Source organism: Grammomys surdaster, unplaced genomic scaffold (assembly GCF_004785775.1).
Source record: "Grammomys surdaster isolate TR1022 unplaced genomic scaffold, NIH_TR_1.0 140, whole genome shotgun sequence".
Classification (NCBI taxonomy): domain Eukaryota; kingdom Metazoa; phylum Chordata; class Mammalia; order Rodentia; family Muridae; genus Grammomys; species Grammomys surdaster.
In genome coordinates, this window is record NW_021604598.1 from 10,899,596 (window position 1) to 10,919,880 (window position 20,285).

The following is a 20,285-nucleotide window of genomic DNA, read 5'->3' on the forward strand; positions in this document are numbered from 1 at the left end:
GTCACCAAAACTACTCAGCATTTAGGTGGGCTCTGATGATTCAAACTGTAGCCCTCTCGATTACCAAGCAAGCACTTTAACCACAAAGACATCTATCTCCTTAGACTTTGTTTCTTTAATCAAATTTGGTAAGCAGTTAAAAACTGTTCATGTGCAAGAACTTGCCTCCCATTTATGTTTGCCCAGAATATGTCAGCACCTTTGTGACTAAGCATTTAGTGTTGTCTTCCTCATCTTTGTGACTATCTTGGGTTTTTTTTTCTCCTTTTATCATTAGCTCATTGATTCTTAAAGCTAAAGACAGGCACTATCTGTTTTATTTAGTGTTGATTGGGTTCTTGAAGATTTTGTTGGAATGGATTAATTCCAAATAATTTCTTTCTGGTACTGTAAGTGGAGCTGAATAGTTATTCAGGCTTTCTAGAATGTTTAAGATTCTCTTTTCTCCCTGAACTTAATTCTCCTACATGGATTACCCATTTCCCCAGCTATGAAGTCAGACAGTTCTTTTGTTATTGTATAACTTAGACTGGGACATTTTTTGATAGAATACTAAGATATTGAGCTAAGTAGAGAAGACCCTGATCCTTGGAGATAAAGCTAGGGCTGCAAACCAAATGCCCTTGCGAATGGGAAGACAGGAAGACTAGAACAAAGACTTGTAGCCCCTGCCATATCTGAGGGACCTAGTGCTACCAGAGAGCTTGATTGTCCATAGAGGTTGAAAATAAGGGTGTATGCTTCTCTCTGGGTGTGTGTGTACATGCACACATGCTCAAAAGGGTCATGCACATGACTCTCTGTGCTCTCAAAACCTTCAAATTGCTATGTGTTAGTCTGGTTTTTCTTTTAAGTTTGGATTGAATAGAATACCTGCCATGGCCCACATCATATCCCACAGGACCCATATGCTTCAAACGCTATCTTTTAGCATGAACATGCCTGTGACCTGAAATGACCTCAGGCCTCATTTGCTCACTTCTGAGCACATGCCCTGACATAGGTATAAAACTTACACAGAATTGTGTGTATAGTCTACCCTACCTTTTCAGGGCCTCTCAGTGCAGAGGAAACTTTGCAAAACACAGTGGAGTTTCAGGCCACTAGCTCCCCTGTGGAGCATATCAGATATGGGTGGGTTTTTTTGTTTGTTTGTTTGTTTGTTTGTTTTTGTTTTTGTTTTTCCAGAGTTTCCAATAGCAGTGTTCTTAATGGAACCAAAAGGATCTAGTAACATAAAAACTGGCTTCCACAGTCATAGAATATACCAACAGTTTAAGATGGAGAAGTTGAAAATTAATCATGACTCTTCCTAATTATCAACTTGCTAATTTACTTAATTTTTTTTCTTTCCTTAAAGATTTAAACATGGAATTCAATCCTTCAGACCATCCTCGGGCCAGCACAATATTCCTCAGCAAATCTCAGACAGACGGTAGGTTACTAATTAATTTGCTTTTAAAAATATAGTAAACCTAAATGTGGACATTGCTAGGATTTGATTTTTCATTTATGATAGAGTTACCTTTAGTGATCATGAAGTACTGTGTGTAATGGTGCCTTCTGTTTATTCTGTGGTAATGAGTTACACTTTTACAGTTTCTCATTAGAAGCAACTGTCTTCATTTTGCTATTACATAGGTTACCTTTGGTAGTATTCTATAGTGAAAGTTAATTGAGTCAGAAACTTCCCTTTAGGTCCTAAAGTTTAGGATGTGACACTTATGAAGTTCTGAAAGATCAGATGTGTTCAATTGTCCAACAGTAAGTAAAACAAAACAAAAATCTAAACCTTAAATGAAAGCCAATTAACTACCTCTGTCCTGTCACTCATCAGATCAGATCCTTTTTTTCCCCTTCCTTCCTTCCTTCCTTCCTTCCTTCCTTCCTTCCTTCCTTCCTCCCTCCCTCCCTCCCTCCCTCCCTCCCTTCCTCCTCTTCCTCCTCCTCCTCCTTCTTCCTCATCTTCTTCCTCCTCCTCTTCCTCCTCCTCTTCTTCCTCCTCCTTTTTTTCTCTTCTTCCTCCTGCTTTCTATTTTTTTTTAAATTGGATATTTTATTTACATTTCAGATGTTATCCCCTTACCTCATTTCCCCCCACCCCCCGCCCAGGAACCCCCATCCCATCGCCCATCTTCCTGCTTCTATGAGGATATGCCCCTACCTACCCCCTACTCCCACCTCTCCACCCTCGAAATCCCCTATGCACGACGTCCGGCCTTCATGGGACCAAGGATCTCTTCTCCCACCTATGCCCAACAGGGCCATCCTCCCTTACATATATAGCTGGAGCCATGAATCCCTCCCTAAGTGCTCCCAGGCTGGTGGTTTAGACCCGGGATGCTCTGGTTGGTTGGTATTGTTGCTCTCCTCATGGGGCTGCAAAACCTTTAAGCTCCTTCAGTCTTCACTCTAACTCCTTCATTGGGAATCCCTTGATTAGTTCAATGGTTAGCTGTGAGCATCTGTCTCTGACTATGTCAGACTCTGGCAGACCTCTAAGTAGACAACTATATCAGGCTCCTGTCAGCATGTACTTCCTGACTTCCACATCAGCATCTACTTTTGGTGACTGATAACCAGGTGGAATGGTCTCCAGACAGCCCCTCTTTCAGTTTCTGTCCCACACTTTGCCTCCATATTTGCTCCCTTGAGTATTTTGTTGCTCATTCTAAGAAGGACTGAAGCTCCCCTACTTGGTCTTCCTTCTTCATGAGCTTCATGTGGTCTGTGAGTTGAGTCTTGGGTATTTCAAGCTTCTGGGGTGATATCCAATAATCAGTGAGTGAATACCATGTGTGTTCTTTTGTGATTGGGTTACCTCACTCAGGATGATATTTTCTAGTTCCATCCATTTACCTAAAAATTTCTCACATTCATTATTTTTAATAGCTGAGTAATACTCCATTGTGAAAATGTACCACATTTTTTGTATCCATTCCTCAGTTGAAGGACATCTGGGTTCTTTCCAGCTTCTGGCTATTATAAATAAGGCTGCTATGAGCATAGTGGAGCATATGTCCTTGTTATATGTTAGAGCATCTTCTGTGTGTATGCCCAGGAGTGGTATAGCTGGGTCATTGCACCATCTTACAATCCCACCAACAATGGAGCAGTGTTCTTCTTTCTCCACATCCTCACCAGCATCTACTATCACCTGAGTTTTTGATCTTAGCCATTCTGACTGGTGTGAGATGGAATCTCAGGGTTGTTTTCATTTGCATTTCCCTGATGACTAAGGATGCTGAACATTTCTTTAGTTGCTTCTCGGCCATTCAAGTTTCCTCAGTTGAGAATTCTTTGTTAAGCTCTATACCCCAGAGTTATTTGGTTGTCTGGAGTCTAATTTCTTGAGTTCTTTGTATATATTGGATATTAGCCCTCTATCAGATGTAGGATTGGTAAAGATCTTTTCCCAATCTGTTGGTTGCCATTTTGTCCTATTGACAGTGTCCTTTGCTTTACAGAAGTTTTGCAGTTTCTATTGCTCTGTAGTACAGCTTGAGGTCAGGGATGGTGATTCTTCCAGAAGTTCTTTTATTGTTGAGAATATTGCTTTGTGAGGGTATCTATTTATTTCATTAATCTTTTTGGTAGCCAATTAGCTGTGCCTTCTGTAGTATCAGACAGGCATATCAATCCTCAGCCCCATAAGGGAACTGGGTCTGGGCCATTCCCTTTAAGGATAAGAGGGTTCTTCCCCATATCTGTGGCATAGTTTTTGTTGGTCTCGGTGATGCCAGAGGCAGTCAACAGCAGATTTCCCATGAGCTTTCAGTTTTAGAGAGTTAAAAGTGAACAAGGCATGATGGAGAGTATTTCAGGGGGACTCCTTCTTGGGGGTGGGTACCGTTCCTCTTCTTTTGTTTTTAAAGCCAATTTTTCAGAGTTCCTGTAAAATCAGAGCAGAAGCACCAACAATTGCTCCTTACACACTAAGAGAGTCAGGCGGACATTATTTAAAGATATATAAATCTATATTAATAATCTCTTTATCAAAGGACTGTTATAGCACAGCCAACAACTAATCAGACTATATAATATATCGATTAATAATAGCTTCTTCTACTTTTTGTGAGATTATTTCTCTTTTGTCAATTAATTGTTGAGAGAAATTAGGATTTACATCTCTCTTGAGAATATTAAACAGAGACTTAAATTCTTTTGTGGAGACCTTAAAGTAAGATCTTAGCCAGTTAGCATCTCCTAGAAACTTTTGAAAATAATATGAATTAAGGAAACACTCTCTCTCTCTCTCTCTCTCTCTCTCTCTCTCTCTCTCTCTCTCTCTCTCTCTCTTTTTCAGACCCTTTATCTGTTTTGTTTTGTTTTTTTACTGGATATTTTACGTATTTACCTTTCAATGTTATCTCCTATCTCAATCCCCCCCAAAATCCCTTATCCCATACCCGCTCCTCCTATTTTTATGAGGGTGTGCTCCAAACAACCTCCCAGTCCAATCTCCCTGCTCTCAAATTCTTCAACACTAGGGAATCCAAACTTTCGGGGACCATGGCCCCCCACTTCCACTGATGTCTGACAAGGCCACCCTCAATTACCTATATAGGTGGAGACATGAGTTCCTCCCTTTGTGCTCTCAGGCTGGAGGTTTAGACTTTGGGAGCTCTGGTTGAAACTTTGGATACTCCTTCTAGAAAGGACCAAAGCACCCACACTTTGGTCTTCCTTCCTCTTCTTGAGTTTCATGTGGTCTATGTGTTGTGTCTTAGGTATTGTGAGCTTTTGGGCAAATATCCACTTATCAGTGAGTGCATACCATGTATGTTCTTTTGAGACTGGGTCACCTCACTCAGGATATTTTCCAGCTCCATCCATTTACCCAAGAATTTCATGAACTCATTGTTTCTAATAGCTGAGTAGTACTCCATTGTATGAATGTACCACATTTTCTGGATCCATTCTTCTGTTGAAGGACATCTGGGTTCTTTCCAACTTCTGGCTATTACAAATAAGGCTACTATGAACATAGTGGAACATGTGTCCCTGTTGGATGTTGAAACATCTTTTGGGTATATGCCCAGGAGTGGTATAGCTGGGTCCTCAGGTAACACTATGTTCAATTTTCTGAGATACCGCCAGACTGCTTTCCATAGTGGTTGTACCAGTTTACAATCCCACCAACAGTGGAGAAGTGTTCCTCTTTCTCCACATCCTTGCCAACATCTGCTGTCACCTGTGTTTTTGATCTTAGCCATTCTGACTGGTGTGAGGTGGAATCTCAGGGTTGTTTTCATTTGCATCTCCCTGATGACTAGGGATGCTGAACACTTCTTTAGGTGCTTCTCAACCATTCGAGCTTCCTCAGTTGAGAATTCTTTGTTCAGCTCTGTGCTCCATTTTTTAATAGGGTTCTTTGATTGTCTAGAGTCTAATTTCTTCAGTTCTTTGTACACCTTGGATATTAGTGCTTTATCAGATATAGGGTTGGTCAAGATCTTTTTTCAACCTGTTGGTTGTCGCTTTGTCCTATTGACTGTGTCCTTTGCTTTACAGAAGCTTTGCAGTTTTATGAGGTCTCATTTGTCAGTTCTTGGTCTTAGAGCACAAGCCATTGGTGTTCTGTTCAGGAACTTTTCTCCTGTGCCCATGTGTTCGAGGCTTTTCCCCAATTTCTCTTCTATTAGTTTCAGTGTAGCTGGTTTTATGTGGAGGTCCTTGATCCACTTGGAATTGAGTTTTGTACAAGGAGATAAGTATGGATCAATTTTCATTCTTCTACATGCTGACCTCCAATTGAACCAGCACCATTTGCTGAAAATGCTGTCTTTTTTCCACTGGATGATTTTAACTCCTTTGTCAAAATCAAGTGACCATAAGTATGGGAGTTCATTTCTGGGTCTTCTGTTCTATTCCGTTGATCCTCCTGCCTGTCTCTGTTCCAATACCATGCAGTTTTTTATCACTGTTACTTTGTAGTACAGCTTGAAATCAGGGATGGTGATTCTTCCAGAAGTTCTTTTATTGCTGAGAGTAGATTTCACTTTCCTGGGTTTTTTGTTATTCCAAATGAATTTTAAGATTGCTCTTCTATCTCTGTGAAAAATTGAGTGGGAATTTTGATGTGGATTGCATTAAATCTGTAGATTGCTTTTGGCAAGATAGCCATTTTTATTATATCAATCCTTCCAATCCATGGGCATGGGAGATCTTTCCATCTTCTGAGATCTGTTTCGATTTCTTTCTTCAGGAGCTTGAAGTTCTTGTCATACAGGTCTTTTACTTGTTTGGTTAGGTTTACTTGTTTGGTTAGGTATTTTATGTTATCTATGACTACTTTGAAGGGTGTCATTTCCATAATTTCTTTCTCAGCCAGTTTATCTTTTGAGTAGAGGAAGGCTACTGATTTGCTTGAGTTAATTTTATATCCAGCCACTTTGATGAAGTTGTTTATCAGGTTTAGGAGTTCTCTGGTGGAAGTTTTGGGGTCACTTATGTATACTATCATATCATCTGCAAATAGTGAGATTTTTGACTTCTTCCTTTCCAATTTGTATCCATTTGACCTCCTTGTGTTGCATAATTGCTCTGGCTAGGACTTCCAGTACTATATTGAATAGGTAGGGGGAGAGTGGGCAGCCTTGTCTAGTCCCTGATTTTATTGGGATTGCTTCATGTTTCTCTCCATTTAGTTTGATGTTGGCTACTGGTTTGCTGTATATTGCTTTTAATATGTTTAGGTATGGACCTTGAATTCCTGATCTTTCCAAGACTTTTATCATGAAGGGGTGTTGAATTTTGTCAAATGCTTTCTCAGCATCTAGTGAGATGATCATGTGGTTTTTTTCTTTGAGTTTGTTTATACAGTGGATTACATTGATAGATTTCCGTATATTGAACCAACCCTGCATTCCTGGGATAAAGCCAACTTGATCATGATGGATAATTGTTGTGATGTGTTCTTGGATTTGGTTCACTAGAATTTTATTGAGTATTTTTGCATCAATGTTCATAAAGGAGATTGGTCTGAAGTTCTCTTTCTTTGTTGGGTCTTTGTGTGGTTTAGGTATGAGCGTAATTGTGGCTTCATAGAATGAATTGGGTAGTGTTCCTTCTGTTTCTATTTTGTGGAATAGTTTGAAGAGAATTGGTATTAGGTCTTCCTTGAAAGTCTGATAGAATTCTGCACTCAAACAGTGTGGTCCCGGACTTTTTTTTTTTTTGTGGGGAGACTTAATGACTGCTTCTATTTCTTTTGGGGTTATGGGACTGTTTAGGTGGTTTATCTGCTCCTGATTTAACATTGGTAACTGGTATTTGTCTAGAAAATTGTCCATTTCATCCAGATTTTACAATTTTGTTGAGTATAGGCTTTTGTCGTAGGATCTGATGATTTTTTGATTTTCCTCAGTTTCTGTTGTTATGTTGCTCTTTTCAGTGTTGATTTTATTAATTTGGGTACTGTCTCTCTGTCCTCTGATTAGTCTGGCTAAGAGTTTAATCTATCTTGTTGATTTTCTCAAAGAACCAGCTCCTGGTTTTATTAATTCTTTGTATAGTTCTTTTTGTTTCTATTGGGTTGATTTCAGCCCTGAGTTTGATTATTTCCTGCCTTCTACTCCTCTTGGGTATATTAGCTTCTTTTTGTTCTAGGGCTTTCAGGTGCATTGTCAAGCTGCTAAAGTAAGCTCCCTCCAGTTTCTTTTTGTATGCACTTAGAGCTATGAGTTTTCCTCTTAGCACTGCTTTCATTGTATCCCATAGGTTTTGGTATGATGTGTCATCATTTTCATTAATTTCTAAAAAGTCTTTAATTTCTTTCTTTATTTCTTCCCTGGCCAGATTATCAATGAGTAGGGTGTTGTTCAGTTTCCATGTGAATGTGGGCTTTCCATTGTCTTTGTCATTATTGAAGACCAGCCTTAGACCATAGGATGCAAGAGATTATTTCAATTTTTTTTTAATCTATGGAGGCCTGTTTTGAGTCCAATTATATGGTCTATTTTGGAGAAGGTACCATGAGGTGCTGAGAAAAAGGTATATTCTTTTGCTTTAGGATGAAATGCACTGTAGATATCTGTTAGGTCCATTTGATTCATAACTTCTGCTAGTTTCACTGTATCTCTGTTTCGTTTCTGTTTCCATGGTCTTATCCATTGCTGAGAGTGGGGTGTTGAAGTCTCCCAGTATTATTGTGTGAGGTGCAATGTGTGCTTTGAGCTTTAGTAAGGTTTCTTTTATGAAGGTGGGTGCTCTTGCATTTGGCGCATAGATATTCAGAATTGAGAGTTCGTGTTGGTTGACTTTTCCTTTGACAAGTATGAAATGGCCTTCCTTATCCTTTTTGATAGCTTTAAGTTGAAAGTTGATTTTATTCGATATTAGAATGGCTACTCCAGCTTGTTTCTTAGTGCCATTTGCTTGAAAACTTGTTTTCCAACCTTTTACTCTAAGGTAGTGTCTGTCTTTGTGGCTGAGGTGTGTTTCCTGTATGCAGCAAAAAGCTGGGTCCTGTTTGCTTATCCAGTCCGTTAGCCTATGCCTTTTTATTGGGGAATTGAGTCCATTGATGTTAAGAGATATTAAGGAGAGGGTGTTGTTGTTTCTTGTCATTTTTGCTAATAGTGGAGGCATTGTTTGTGTGGTTATCTTCTTTTGGGTTTGTTGGAAGGGGATCATTTTCTTGTTCTTTCTAGAGTATAGTTGCCCCCCTTGTATTGGAGCTTTCCTGCTATTATCCTTTGTAGTGCTGGGTTTGTGGAACTGTGTAAATTTGGTTTTGTCGTGGAATATCTTGGTTTCTCCGTCTATGGTAATTGAGAGTTTTGCTGGGTATAGTAGCCTGGGCTGGTATTTATGTTCTCTTAGGGTCTGTATGACATCTGTCCAGGATCTTCTGGCTTTTATAGTATCTGGTGAGAAGTCAGGTGTAATTCTGATAGGTTTGCCTTTATATGTTACTTACCCTTTTTCCCTTACTGCTTTTAAAATTCTTTCTTTGTTTTGTGCGTTTTGTGTTTTGACTATTATGTGATGGGAGGTATTTCTTTTCTGATCTAGATTATTTGGCATTCTGTAGGCTTCTTGTATGATTATGGGATTATGGTTCTTCTCATTCCTTAGGTTAGGGAAGTTTTCTTCTATAATTTTGTTTAAGATATTTATTGGCTGTTTAAGTTGGGAATCTTCACTCTCTTCTCTACCTGTTATCATTAGGTTTGGTCTTCTCATAGTGTCCTGGATTTCCTGGATGTTTTGTGTTAATAACTTTTTGAATTTTGTGTTTTCTTTGACAGTTGTGTCAATATTTTCTATGCTATCTTCTGCACCTGAGATTCTTTCTTGTATGTCTTGTATTCTGTTGGTGATGCTTGTGTCTATGATTCCTGATTTCTTTCTTAGGTTTTCTATCTCCAGAGTAGTCTCCCTTTATGATTTCTTTACTGTTTCTACTTCTAGTTTTATGACCTGAATGGTTTTGTTCAATTCCTTCACCTGTTTGTTTGGGCTTTCTTGTAATTCTTTAAGGGATTTTTGTGCTTCCTCTTTAAGAGCTTCTACTTGTTTACTTGTGTTCTCAAATGTTTTGAGAGTGTCATGTCCTTCTTAAAGTCCTCTATCGTCATCATTAGAAGTGATTTCAGATCTGGTTCTTGCTTTCCTGGTGATATGGGGAGTTCAGGACTTTCTAATGTGGGAGAACTAGGTTCTGATGATGGCAAGAACCTTGGGTTGCTGGTGCTTGTGTTCTTGTGCTTGCCTCTTGCCATCTGGATCACCTTTGTGCTATCTGCGCTGTCTCTGACTGGAGCCTGTCTTTCCTATTATCTAGGTTGTGTCAGAACTGTTTGGGATGGGTTTTGCTGCTTGGGTTAGAGCTGAGGCCCAAGATCTGCTCAGTGCTCAAGTTGAGTCCAGAAGGAACCCATGCTCAGGGCCAGGAGTAAATTCCTGGGTCCCAGTTACTCCCTTTTTTGGGGCAGGTGTTGCAGTCTCCTTGCCTAGGATACTGCTTGGGTTAGAGCTCCTGGGAGCCCAGCTTCCTCTGGGTTCTGTGAGATTAGATGCAGAGTTGTCTCCAGGGCTCTGTTGAGTGCTCGGGCCCAGACCGGAAGGAACACATGCTCTGGGCCAGGAGTGAATTCCTGGGTTCCAGTGGGTCCCAGTTAGTCCCTGATAGAGGCAAGTGTTGCTGCCTCCTTGTTTAGGATACTGCTCAGGTTAGAGCTCCTGAGAGCCCCGCTTCCTCTGGGTTCTGTGAGATTTAGTGCAGAGCTGACTCTCAGGCCTAGACCGGAAGGAACCCATGCTCCGGGCCAGGAGTGAATTCCTGGGTCCCAGTAGGTTCCAGTTACCCCCTGTTTGGTGCGGGTGTTGCAGTTAGATGCTGCCCGAATTAAAGCTCTTGGGAGGCCCTCTTCCTCTGGGTTTTGTGAAGTTGAGTACAGAGCTGCTGCCTGAGATCTGCTCTGTTCTCGGGCCCAGACCGGAAGTCTGGGTCCTGTTTGTGTATCCAGTCTGATAGTCTGCATCTTTTTATTGGAGAATTGAGTCCATTGATGTTAAGAGATATTAAGGAAAAGTGATTGTGGCTTCCTGTTATTTTTGTTATTAGTAGTAGAATTATGTTTGTGTAGCTATCTTCTTTTGGGGTTGTTGGAAGATTACTTCCTTGCTTTTTCTAGGTAATAGTTTCCTTCCTCGTGTTGGAGTTTTCCATCAATTATCCTTTGAAGTGCTGGGTTAGTGGGAAGATATTGTGCAAATTTGATTTTGTCATGGAATATCTTGGTTTCTCCATCTATGGTAATTGAGAGTTTTGCTAAGTATAGTAGTCTGGGCTGGCATTTGTTTTCTCTTAGGGTCTGTATTATGTCAGTCCAGGCTCTTTTGGATTTTATGGTCTCTGGTGAGAAGTCTCATGTGATTTTTATAGATCTACCTTTAAATGTTACTTGACATTTTTCCCTTACTGCTTTTAGTATTTTTTCTTTGTTTTGTGCATTTGATGTTTTGATTATTATGTGACGGGAGGTGTTTCTTTTCTGGTCTAGTCTATTTGGCGTTTTGTAGGCTTCTTGTATGTTTATGGGCATCTCGTTCTTTAGCTTAGGGAAGTTTTCCTCAATAATTTTGTTGAAGATATTTACTGGCCCTTTAAGTTGGGACTCTTCACTCTCATCTGTACCTATTATCCTTAGGCTTGGTCTTCTTGTTGTGTCCTGGATTTCCTGGATGTTTTGTGTTAGGAGCTTTTTGCATTTTACGTTTTCTTTGACAGTTATGTCAATGTTTTCCATGGTATATTCTGCACATGGGATTCTCTCTTCTATCTCTTGTATTCTGTTGGTTATGCTTGTGTCTATGACTCCTGATCTCTTTCTTAGGTTTTTTATTTCCAGGGTAGTCTCCCTTTGAGATTTCTTTATTGTTTCTATTTCCCTTTTTAGATCCTGGATGGTTTTGGTTAATTTCTTCATTGTATTTTCTTGCAATTCTTTAAGGGTTTTTTGTGTTTTCTCTTTAAGTGCTTCTAGTTGTAACTTCTAGTTGTGGCTTCCAGTTGTAACTCTGGGGTGTAGGGAGTGGGAGAGTGTTCTTACCCACTGCTCTGAGTGCAGTGGCTCCTCTAGGATGGATCAGGATATGGTGTCTCCACAAGAACAGACCAGTTAGGTGACTGCCCCAGCCAAAAAGACCAGGCTGGGGACCCTGCTTTCTTTTGCCAAACTCTAAGTAACTAGCTCATTCTAAAGATGTTAGAATCCTTACAGTCTGTCATAGGTTTGTGTATTTCTCCTATGGTGTGGGCTTATCTCTTCTTTGCCCTTATTGCTTGCCTCACTGTTCTTTGGCCTTACCTTACTGTTCTTACCTTAGCTTACCTCACTGTTCTTTGGCCATTAGTTTCAAAGGAGAGGAAAGAGAATACAAACTTAGTTTTTATAAATCTTCTAGGATACCGGTAGAGAAGTAGGGCATAATGGCAAGGTGACTAGGGTATGTCTGGCGAAGGGGAAAGCCTGCGGATTCTACCCTTGACTCTGGATAGATTGATGGTTCTAATTCAGCTTAGGTCCTACAGAGACTACAAAGAAGACAAACCTATCTAAAACGGTAGCTTATGTATAAGAATGGAGAACGCCTCAGTTTTCAATCTATTAGGTTAAAAAAAAATTCAACCCAAAATTTTTCTCTTTGATAAATGAAAAGCTGCTGAGAAATATAGCATATTACAAGCAAAAGAAGGTGGGATCGGTATTGGGGCTGTGGTGAAAATGAGGATCAAAATTGATTTTCCTCAAATCCTTAAGAACAGAGAGGTGAAAAACTAGTGTCAAGCTGCCTGGCAGCAGATAGGCTTCTTCTGTTGAACTAAGATGTTTTCCCCATAATCTCCTGTAATTGTCAGAGCCTGTGAGTGAGTAACACAATGTGATTGTCCTGGTAAAAGGAAGTGACCTAACAAGAGGAAGGATTATTCTAAAAATAGGCTATAGCCGTTCATTTTGCTAGAATTCATCTTTCTTCCTTTTTTATTAGAACTTCAGATACTTGTGTATTGCTTTAGTTTCACCGAACTACTGGTGCTTTCTACTCTACATGCAGATATAACTGAGTTTCAAATTACAAACAAAAGGAAAATAACTGCTTCCAATAAGTGTTCTTTTCTGCTCTTTCCATTCAGATTGCTTCCCTGGCCTGAGATTCAGGGGGACATTTCAGTTCTGTGTCCCTTACTGCCATAACTTCTATCTTTCTTCAAGCAGAGCCATTTGTTGAAAATAATTCTCTTTAATGGACAGTCAATTTATCACTGATTTTAAAAAGTGGTTTTTCTATACACATAACAATCTTGACAACTTTAATGAATTATTTTTGAGTGAAGTGGTTGAGAGAATTGGTTATTTTATGAAACAACTTTGAACAACTTGGTACAGAAAACTTAAAGCTACCATTGCTTTTTGGGAACGAAAGGATAAAGGCAAGAGTCTTACTACTTCATCCTTACTAGCTGAACCACTATGAGATGGCTTTATTTAGCATTTCACTTTCTCCCTCATCCTCTATCTTTATTATAAAGCAATATAGCCATTTTATAAGCAGTGGTTTTCAACCTGTGGGTCATGACCCTTCTGAGGGTCAACCAACCTTTTCACAGAGGTCGCATCCTACTATGCGACACCTACTTGTCTTGCATATTAGATTTTAACATTACAATTCATAACAGTAGCAAAATTACAGTTACAAAGTAGCAATGAAAATAGTTTTATGATTGGAGGTCACCACAACATGAGGAACTATATTAAAGGGTCAAAGTAGAGGCAGGAGAACGTAGATATTTCTTGCCCAGGTAGTAAATGTACAGTTCTTTCTTCCCACTCTGAATTTAGTATGAGTAACCTGCCCTTGGGCCACCTCTTTCTCTGCAATTATCCCTTGAGTTGTAGGATAGGAAGTAAGGGCTGTGTATGTGATAGAGAGTGGGGAATAGTCTCTTGGCTAGGCCAAGTCTGTGAGGGATACTTTCTTCAGGTGCAGTGGTTTGGTCTTCTCTTGAATATTGCCTTTCTTTGAGCATTGAGACTTTAAATCTAGACAAAATTGTTTATGTAGTACAAACTCTGATGCAGTCAGTTAGAACTAGTGTGAATTTTTCTTCATTTTTTACCATAGCTTAATGGTGTCCCCAGCTGCAGTGGTTAGGGGACTTCAACAGGAAATACAGACATGGAACAAAAAAACGGATGGTGGTGATTTACCCAACAGGGTAGGGTTCTCTCTCCTTGCCATCGTAGTCTCAGTTTACTGCTGATAGACAGCCTTGTGCTGTGGTCTGTTGGTCAGAAGTAGTATCTAGTTATTTTTCATCTCTGAACACCTTCAGCTCCCCCTCTGTTAATACTAAACAACCCTCTCAGTGTGTTTCATAGCTTGGTAGCCTATCTCCAATTAAATATTACCTGAGCCATGACGTCTAGGAGGCTACAGAAATAAAAATCTAATGTCACGGACATTTTGTAAGAAAAGCCAGTAGCCATGCATAGGGATGCAGGCCTTTATTCTCAGCACTTGGGAGATAAACAAACAAAACCAAACAGAACAGCTACAAATCTTGGGAGGATATTCTGAAGTCTACAGTGACTAGAAGCTCAGAACCATAACCTCCTATTTATCTGCTCTTTGTAAGTGTGGTTGTTTTTTTTTTTTTCCTAAGTTTTTGTTTTTGCATATACATACCTAAAAGTATGTGGATGTGTCTGTGTCTTACTGTACCCCTGGCAGATATCCTGGGGGTGGGTGTTCAGAGGCGTTAGATCCTCCTGGAGCTGGAGTTGTAGGAAGTTGTGTGCTGCCCCATGTAAGTGCTGAAAACCTGTCAAAGGTCCCCTCGAAGAATAATAATTAACTAATGAACTATCTCTCCAGTCCCTGAATAAGTTTTTTATCTTTCAAGTAGAGTTGGTAACTGTATCTGAGACTATAAGAAAGATGAGAAGGATGCACAGTCTACTAGAACTCCAAGCACAGTACCCAAAATAGCACTACAGTCTAAATATCTGAAGCCCAGCACCTTTTTTACATTGAGTTTCTTCCTTTGGCTAGGGCTCTGCCATCCTCTGTACTGGTCTTGGTTTTAGAGTCATGCTACCCATATAGCACCTTACATCAGAGCACAGGGTCTAAGAGGAGAGAAGATGCACTTCAGCTGAGAGTGGGAGGTAGTTCTTTGCTTAACTGCTCCTGCCTATCTTTCTACTTCTAGTTTTTCTAACTACAGATAAATTGTTCTTGGACAAATTTAAGAGTTACTTCTGAACATCTTGGAAGCAAACCAGGAATAGGTCAGGTCTGTAGCAGTACTTTGCAGTAATGTACCCAGCCAACACCTTGAGTCATCAAAATAATGCCCCACCTCCATATGCAGAATGGAGTTCTAGTGACTATTAGCTCAGTTGTTTCAGTGTATGCATGAAATCATGGGCATCCTAATGCAGGACAAGTATGCATGTGAGCTTATGAAGGCAGTAGAGAAATTGGGCTTGGTGATACATGCTTGTTATTCTTGAACTCCAGGGACTGCAGCAGGAGGACTGTGAATCGGGGTCAGCCTGGAAATAAGACCCTGCAAAATAAGACTCATTTTGAAAAAAAAAAAAGAAATAGTGGAGAAAATTTCCTAAAAATGGAATCAAGTAAGAAAAATATAGTACATATGACAAAGTACATTTATATTTTAAAAAATGAAAATATAGTCAACGAAAATGCTGATACCAGTACAAAAATTGACATGTTTCTATTGGTGTGTTTATATGTCAGTACATTCATGAAGAAAACCACCCATTTTCAAATGTATTTATTTCTGTAAATGCACACAGGAAAGAGAGTTAAAAAATATACACCAAGATACTGTGTTGGGATTGTTATAGTATATTTTCTCTTTGTGTTATTTCCCAAGCTTTAATTTTTATTTATACTATTCTTAACTTTCTTCCTCATAGTGCTTTACATTTTCCAATTTGACATAAATATGTCTTTTGTAATGAAATCATTTCTGGTTATAGTTAGTTGACTTTTCTGTATTTCTGAAGAAATCCTCTGTCCCTAGGTATTCTCTGTGGGAACAAGTTGATTGATAGATTTTTGCTGTGTCCTGCTAGCCTTATATTTTCTGCCTTGCAGTCTCCACCTCTGAGTGTACACATCTGTGAAAATGTCCTTTCTGTCCCTGTTGTTATCTCCTTGCTCATTTGTGTTTCCTCTTGAGTGTACCGAATATCCCAGTCCTCAGCATCTGGACTTGAAATAAACAAAGATCTGCCTACAATCCAAGCTCCCTTCCTGCATCCTTGTGGAAATGACTTCACCAGGATGCCTTGCCCAGAGTTAGGAAGTGTGAACTAACATCCTATTACAGTACACTTCTTGTTCTGGCCATTGTGTTCTTAACCTCTGGTCAAGTTATGAGCTCAAGAAAGTGGAAGTTTGGTGTGCACTCCAAACTAGGGCTCACCAGTTGTATTGTATTGTGTGTGTGTGTGTGTGTGTGTGTGTGTGTTGTTCTGTGTCTATGTAGAGCAGGCTGGTTTTGAACTCACAAGGTGAATTAGTTTGATCTCACAAAGCTTAATTAGTGTTTAGGGGTCTATGGAACCTCACTAGCAAACAACTCAAAAAGAGGTAACCCATTCTGATATTGGGGGTTTATTTGCTAGCACGAGGTACCTGGTTGTCTGTATTGTTGAGGTGTCATTTCCCTCATCCCTCATTATTGGATGACTCCATTTAAAGTTTTTAATATTTATATTTATTTTAATAAGCTTCTACAGTAGTAGGTTTCCATGTAACTTCTTTACGAAGCATTTAGTGTTGGTTACCCCTCCCTTATGTCCTCTGTTCTACCCTGCTTTCCACTTCTACCCCATTTAATCCTTCTTGCCCCATTATTTTCTATTTCCTCTTCATACCACCTGTGTTCTGTTTCCCTTCTCTTAAGCATCCTCTACCCCCATATCTCTTTAGTAATTTCCAGATCTCTATGGACACTCCAATTTATTAAACATGCATATGTAAAAATTCAAAATTAGAGTCCACGTATTAGAAACAATGTTTGACTTTCTGGGTTACCTCTGTCAGAATGATTCCAGATCTATCTGTTTACCTGGAAATTTTGTAATTTCTATTTTCTTATTAGCTGGATGATTTTCCATTGTAAAAATATGGCACTTCATTGGGTGATAGACATCTGGATTGCTTCCATTTTCCTGCTATTGTGACTAGAGCTTCAGTGAGTATGGATGATTGGGTCTCTGAATAGTCAGATATAGTCCTTTGGAGAGAGATAAAATGTATAGTATAGCTAGGTCATGTGGTAGATCTATCTTTAGTTTTTGAGGAGCCTCCACACTGATTTCCATAGTGGCTGCACTAATTTGTGTTTCCACCAGCAGTGAATATGCCTTTTCCCATTTCCAGACCAACACTTGGTGTCATTTGTTCTTTTAGTCTTAGCCATTTAGATCAGGGTAAAGTGCAACTTCAAATAAACTTTAATTTACATTTGCTTGATGGCTATAGGTATTGAACATTTTAAAAAATATTTCTCAGCCATTAGTATTCTATCTTTGGAGAATTCTGATTAATTACATGGCCCACTTTTTAATTGGATTGATTTCTTGACATTTAGTTTTTTTGAGTTCTTTGTGTATTGTAGATTAACCCTCTGTCAGAGGTTTAGCTGGTATTTTTTTCCCATTCTGTAGACTGCCTCTTCTCTTCAGTTATAGTTTACCTTACTTTGTGGAGCAGAAGCTTTTTAGTTTTATAAGGTCTCATATATCGGTTACAGGTATTGAAGTCAGTATTACCAGAGTACTGTTTAGAATACCTTTTCCTAGTTGTATAAGTGAAAGCATATTCCCTGTTTTCTCCTCTCACAGATTCAGGGTATCGTCAGGTCTTATGTTCACGTCCTTGTCTATTTGAAGTTGAGTCCTAATCAAGATCTGAAATGTTGATCTAGTTTTAGTCCACAGATAGCTAAACAGTTTTACCAGCACGGTGTTTGTTGAAGATGTTGTCTTTTCTCCAGTTTATAGTTTTGGCTTGTTTATCAAAAATCAGGTGGCTGTGTGTGTGTGTGTGTGTGTGTGTGTGTGTGTGTGTGTGTATGTCTTCAGTTCTGTTGACTGTTTTTATTCCAGTTGCTGGTTTTATTACTATAGCTGTATAGTATAACTTGAAATCTGGGATGGTGATACCTCTGGCATTTTCATTGTTCAGGAATCTTTAGTCTATTTTGAGTTTCTGTATTCTTTTGTGTTTCCATATTAGCTTTAAGGTTGCTTTTAAAAATTTCTGTGAAGAATTGCATTGAATGGGTTTGTTTGTTTGTTTGTTTGTTTTGAGGTAAGTTTTCACAGTATAACTCTGACTGACTTATAACTTGAGAGATTTACCTGCTTTTGATAATGGAGTGCTGTTATTAAAGTCCTGAACCTACAGTGGAATTTTGAAGGAGATTGTATTGGATATGTAAATTACTTTTAGTCTGATGACCATTTTAATAACATTGAACCCCACCAATCCATGAACATGGAGGTCTTTCTGTCTTCTGGTATCTTCAGTTTTCATTTACGAGTGTTTAAGAACAAGGTCTCTTCACTTGCTGGGCCAGGACTTTGACTCAGCTCTATTGGAGGCACCAAGAGTGTTTCCTTATGAATCTAGAACAATTGTAAGTGTAGAAAACTCCAAGTCCTCCAACTTATTGGCTGGAGGGCTTTGTGGGTACAAACCATAGGATAAATGCTTGCTCAGATGAAAAGCTGAATTTGCACTTTGTTGAGTTAGTGCCTTCTCCTTGCAGAAGTCTGTCCTTTATATCTTCTACAAGGAACTACTTGGTTAGTTGATGGACTAGTGTATGCCCATAAAAGTTAGTCTTTAGAAAGGACAACACAACATTTAGTGACAGTAGTTTATCACAAGTTTCTCTGTGTTCTCTGGCAATCTTCTGGTTTCTGAGGCTGAAGGTTCCCTGTTAGAACAAAATCTGAGGCTAAAGGCATGCAATGCAGTTCAGAATATGCAGGAACAAGGCTGGACAAAAAAGCATTCAGTATGGGAGGCTCACCTGTCCCCTGAGTGTAGAAACTGCAAATGCTCCCTAGGGCCTCCTAAAACAGAAAGAAGTTCAGGCCTGTTCACAGTACTGGCCAGGGGAACCAAGTGTCTTCCACTGCAGAGCACTTTTGTTCCACATTACTTGGTCTGCTACTAGGGATATCAATATTTTTACTAATAATTCATTTTTGTAATATTGATCTATAAAAATCCATTTGGGTTCTAGGTAAATAATTCTCTTAATTACCTTAAAGTATTGTATACATGTAATTTTCATAAGCTATACCAATACTTCATTCAAGTAATGAAAATCTGTCCCCAGTTGACTTCAGATACAGTTATTATGGTATTGCTTAAATGGCTCTGTATTGACTTCTGTTGATCAAGTTTAGATCTGCCATTGGTGCAGCTTCTTTACGCTTCAGTGTGGTAGATGAGTAACTGGGAACTTTGGTTAGTAGGAGAATATGAGCATAGCAGAGGCTTGTTTCTCTGCCACCTACAGGGGTGATACCCATGCATATAACATTTTTGTCCTACCTTTTTTTTCACAGTGAGAGAAAAACGCAAGAGTCTCTTCATTAACCATGTAAGTGAAACTGCCTCCTCATGTTTTTCATAATGATTGCAAGTAGAATGTGGTAGGTGAAGATGCCCTGTGTGTTGTGTGGTGCTTAACAAGAATGAGGGATGACGAAATGATGATTTGCTAGGCTTTACTTGGGCTTTATTCCCACTAGCAGATAGATAGTCTCCAGATACTCTAGGACTGCTGTGGAGGGGACATGCCCGTGGAAAAGACCATGGCAAATATTTCACGGGTCCAAACAAAACAGAGTCTTTTAATTTTGAACTTTTCATTTCTGCTTCTTCCCAAATTCCTGGGTTTTTGTTGTTGTCGTTTGTTTGATTGGTTGGATGGTTGGTTTGGTTTGGTTTTGTAGTACAGTTCCCTTTGAGTAAGTGTAATTATTTTTCAAGGGCAGCTTTCTGCTTCCTCTCTCTCTCTTCTACACAGTGGCTGTTTGTGGGACAGTTCCTCACATTTTGTTTGTATACTTAAGAACAGTTTGTATGTATGGGGAGACTAAACTTGGCCCTTTAATTTTAAAAGAATTTTCAAAATTTTCCTCTAGTGCCTTGGCCATTCTGAGCAGTATATCTCCCCGTGGTGGCTGCACAGGATAGGAACAGGTATACCTACCTTCTCCAGCCTCTCCCTTCCCCTCCATGGCAAACTGTCAACAGACAAGCTGTAACCACCCCTCCTGTTCTAATCATGTTTGTTCTTTAAGAAAGAAAACTCCTTCCACAAGGTAAGGAATGATATAGTTAGGTAAACTGCCAAAGTAAGTGTGCTATAAACTCTCACACTGAAAACTGCAGTGATGAATCTGACCTTACAGAGGCTTGGCTCAGGATTCCTAGCCTGCATTTTGGAACTTGTAGATCCTAATATGTGTAATGGTAGAGCGGTGTATTAAAGACTCTTAAGGCCATCAGAAGATGACTGGTGGGGTCATAGGAAACTGGTGATCCCTCTGCAGCAATGACAGCTACTACTTGCAGATCACTTTCTAGAGGTCAGAGGCTAATTCCTATGGTTTAACTCCCCCCTTCCCCTGCCTTGAGTTGTGTGAGGATGCCATGGTATGTGTGTGTGTGTGTGTGTGTGTGTGTGTGTGTGTGTGTGTGTGTGT

At 39.5% G+C, this 20,285-nt stretch overlaps 1 protein-coding gene across 1 annotated transcript in view; it reads left to right on the plus strand.

The window, feature by feature from the left end:
• Positions 1 to 20,285, plus strand: part of Ccny (cyclin Y) — a 142,658-nt gene that overhangs the window by 66,987 nt on the left and 55,386 nt on the right. Inside the window, exons 2-3 of the mRNA XM_028763794.1 lie at positions 1,361 to 1,435; positions 19,140 to 19,174. Coding sequence (XP_028619627.1) covers positions 1,361 to 1,435; positions 19,140 to 19,174 — 110 coding nt within the window. The remainder of the gene's footprint in view (positions 1 to 1,360; positions 1,436 to 19,139; positions 19,175 to 20,285) is intronic.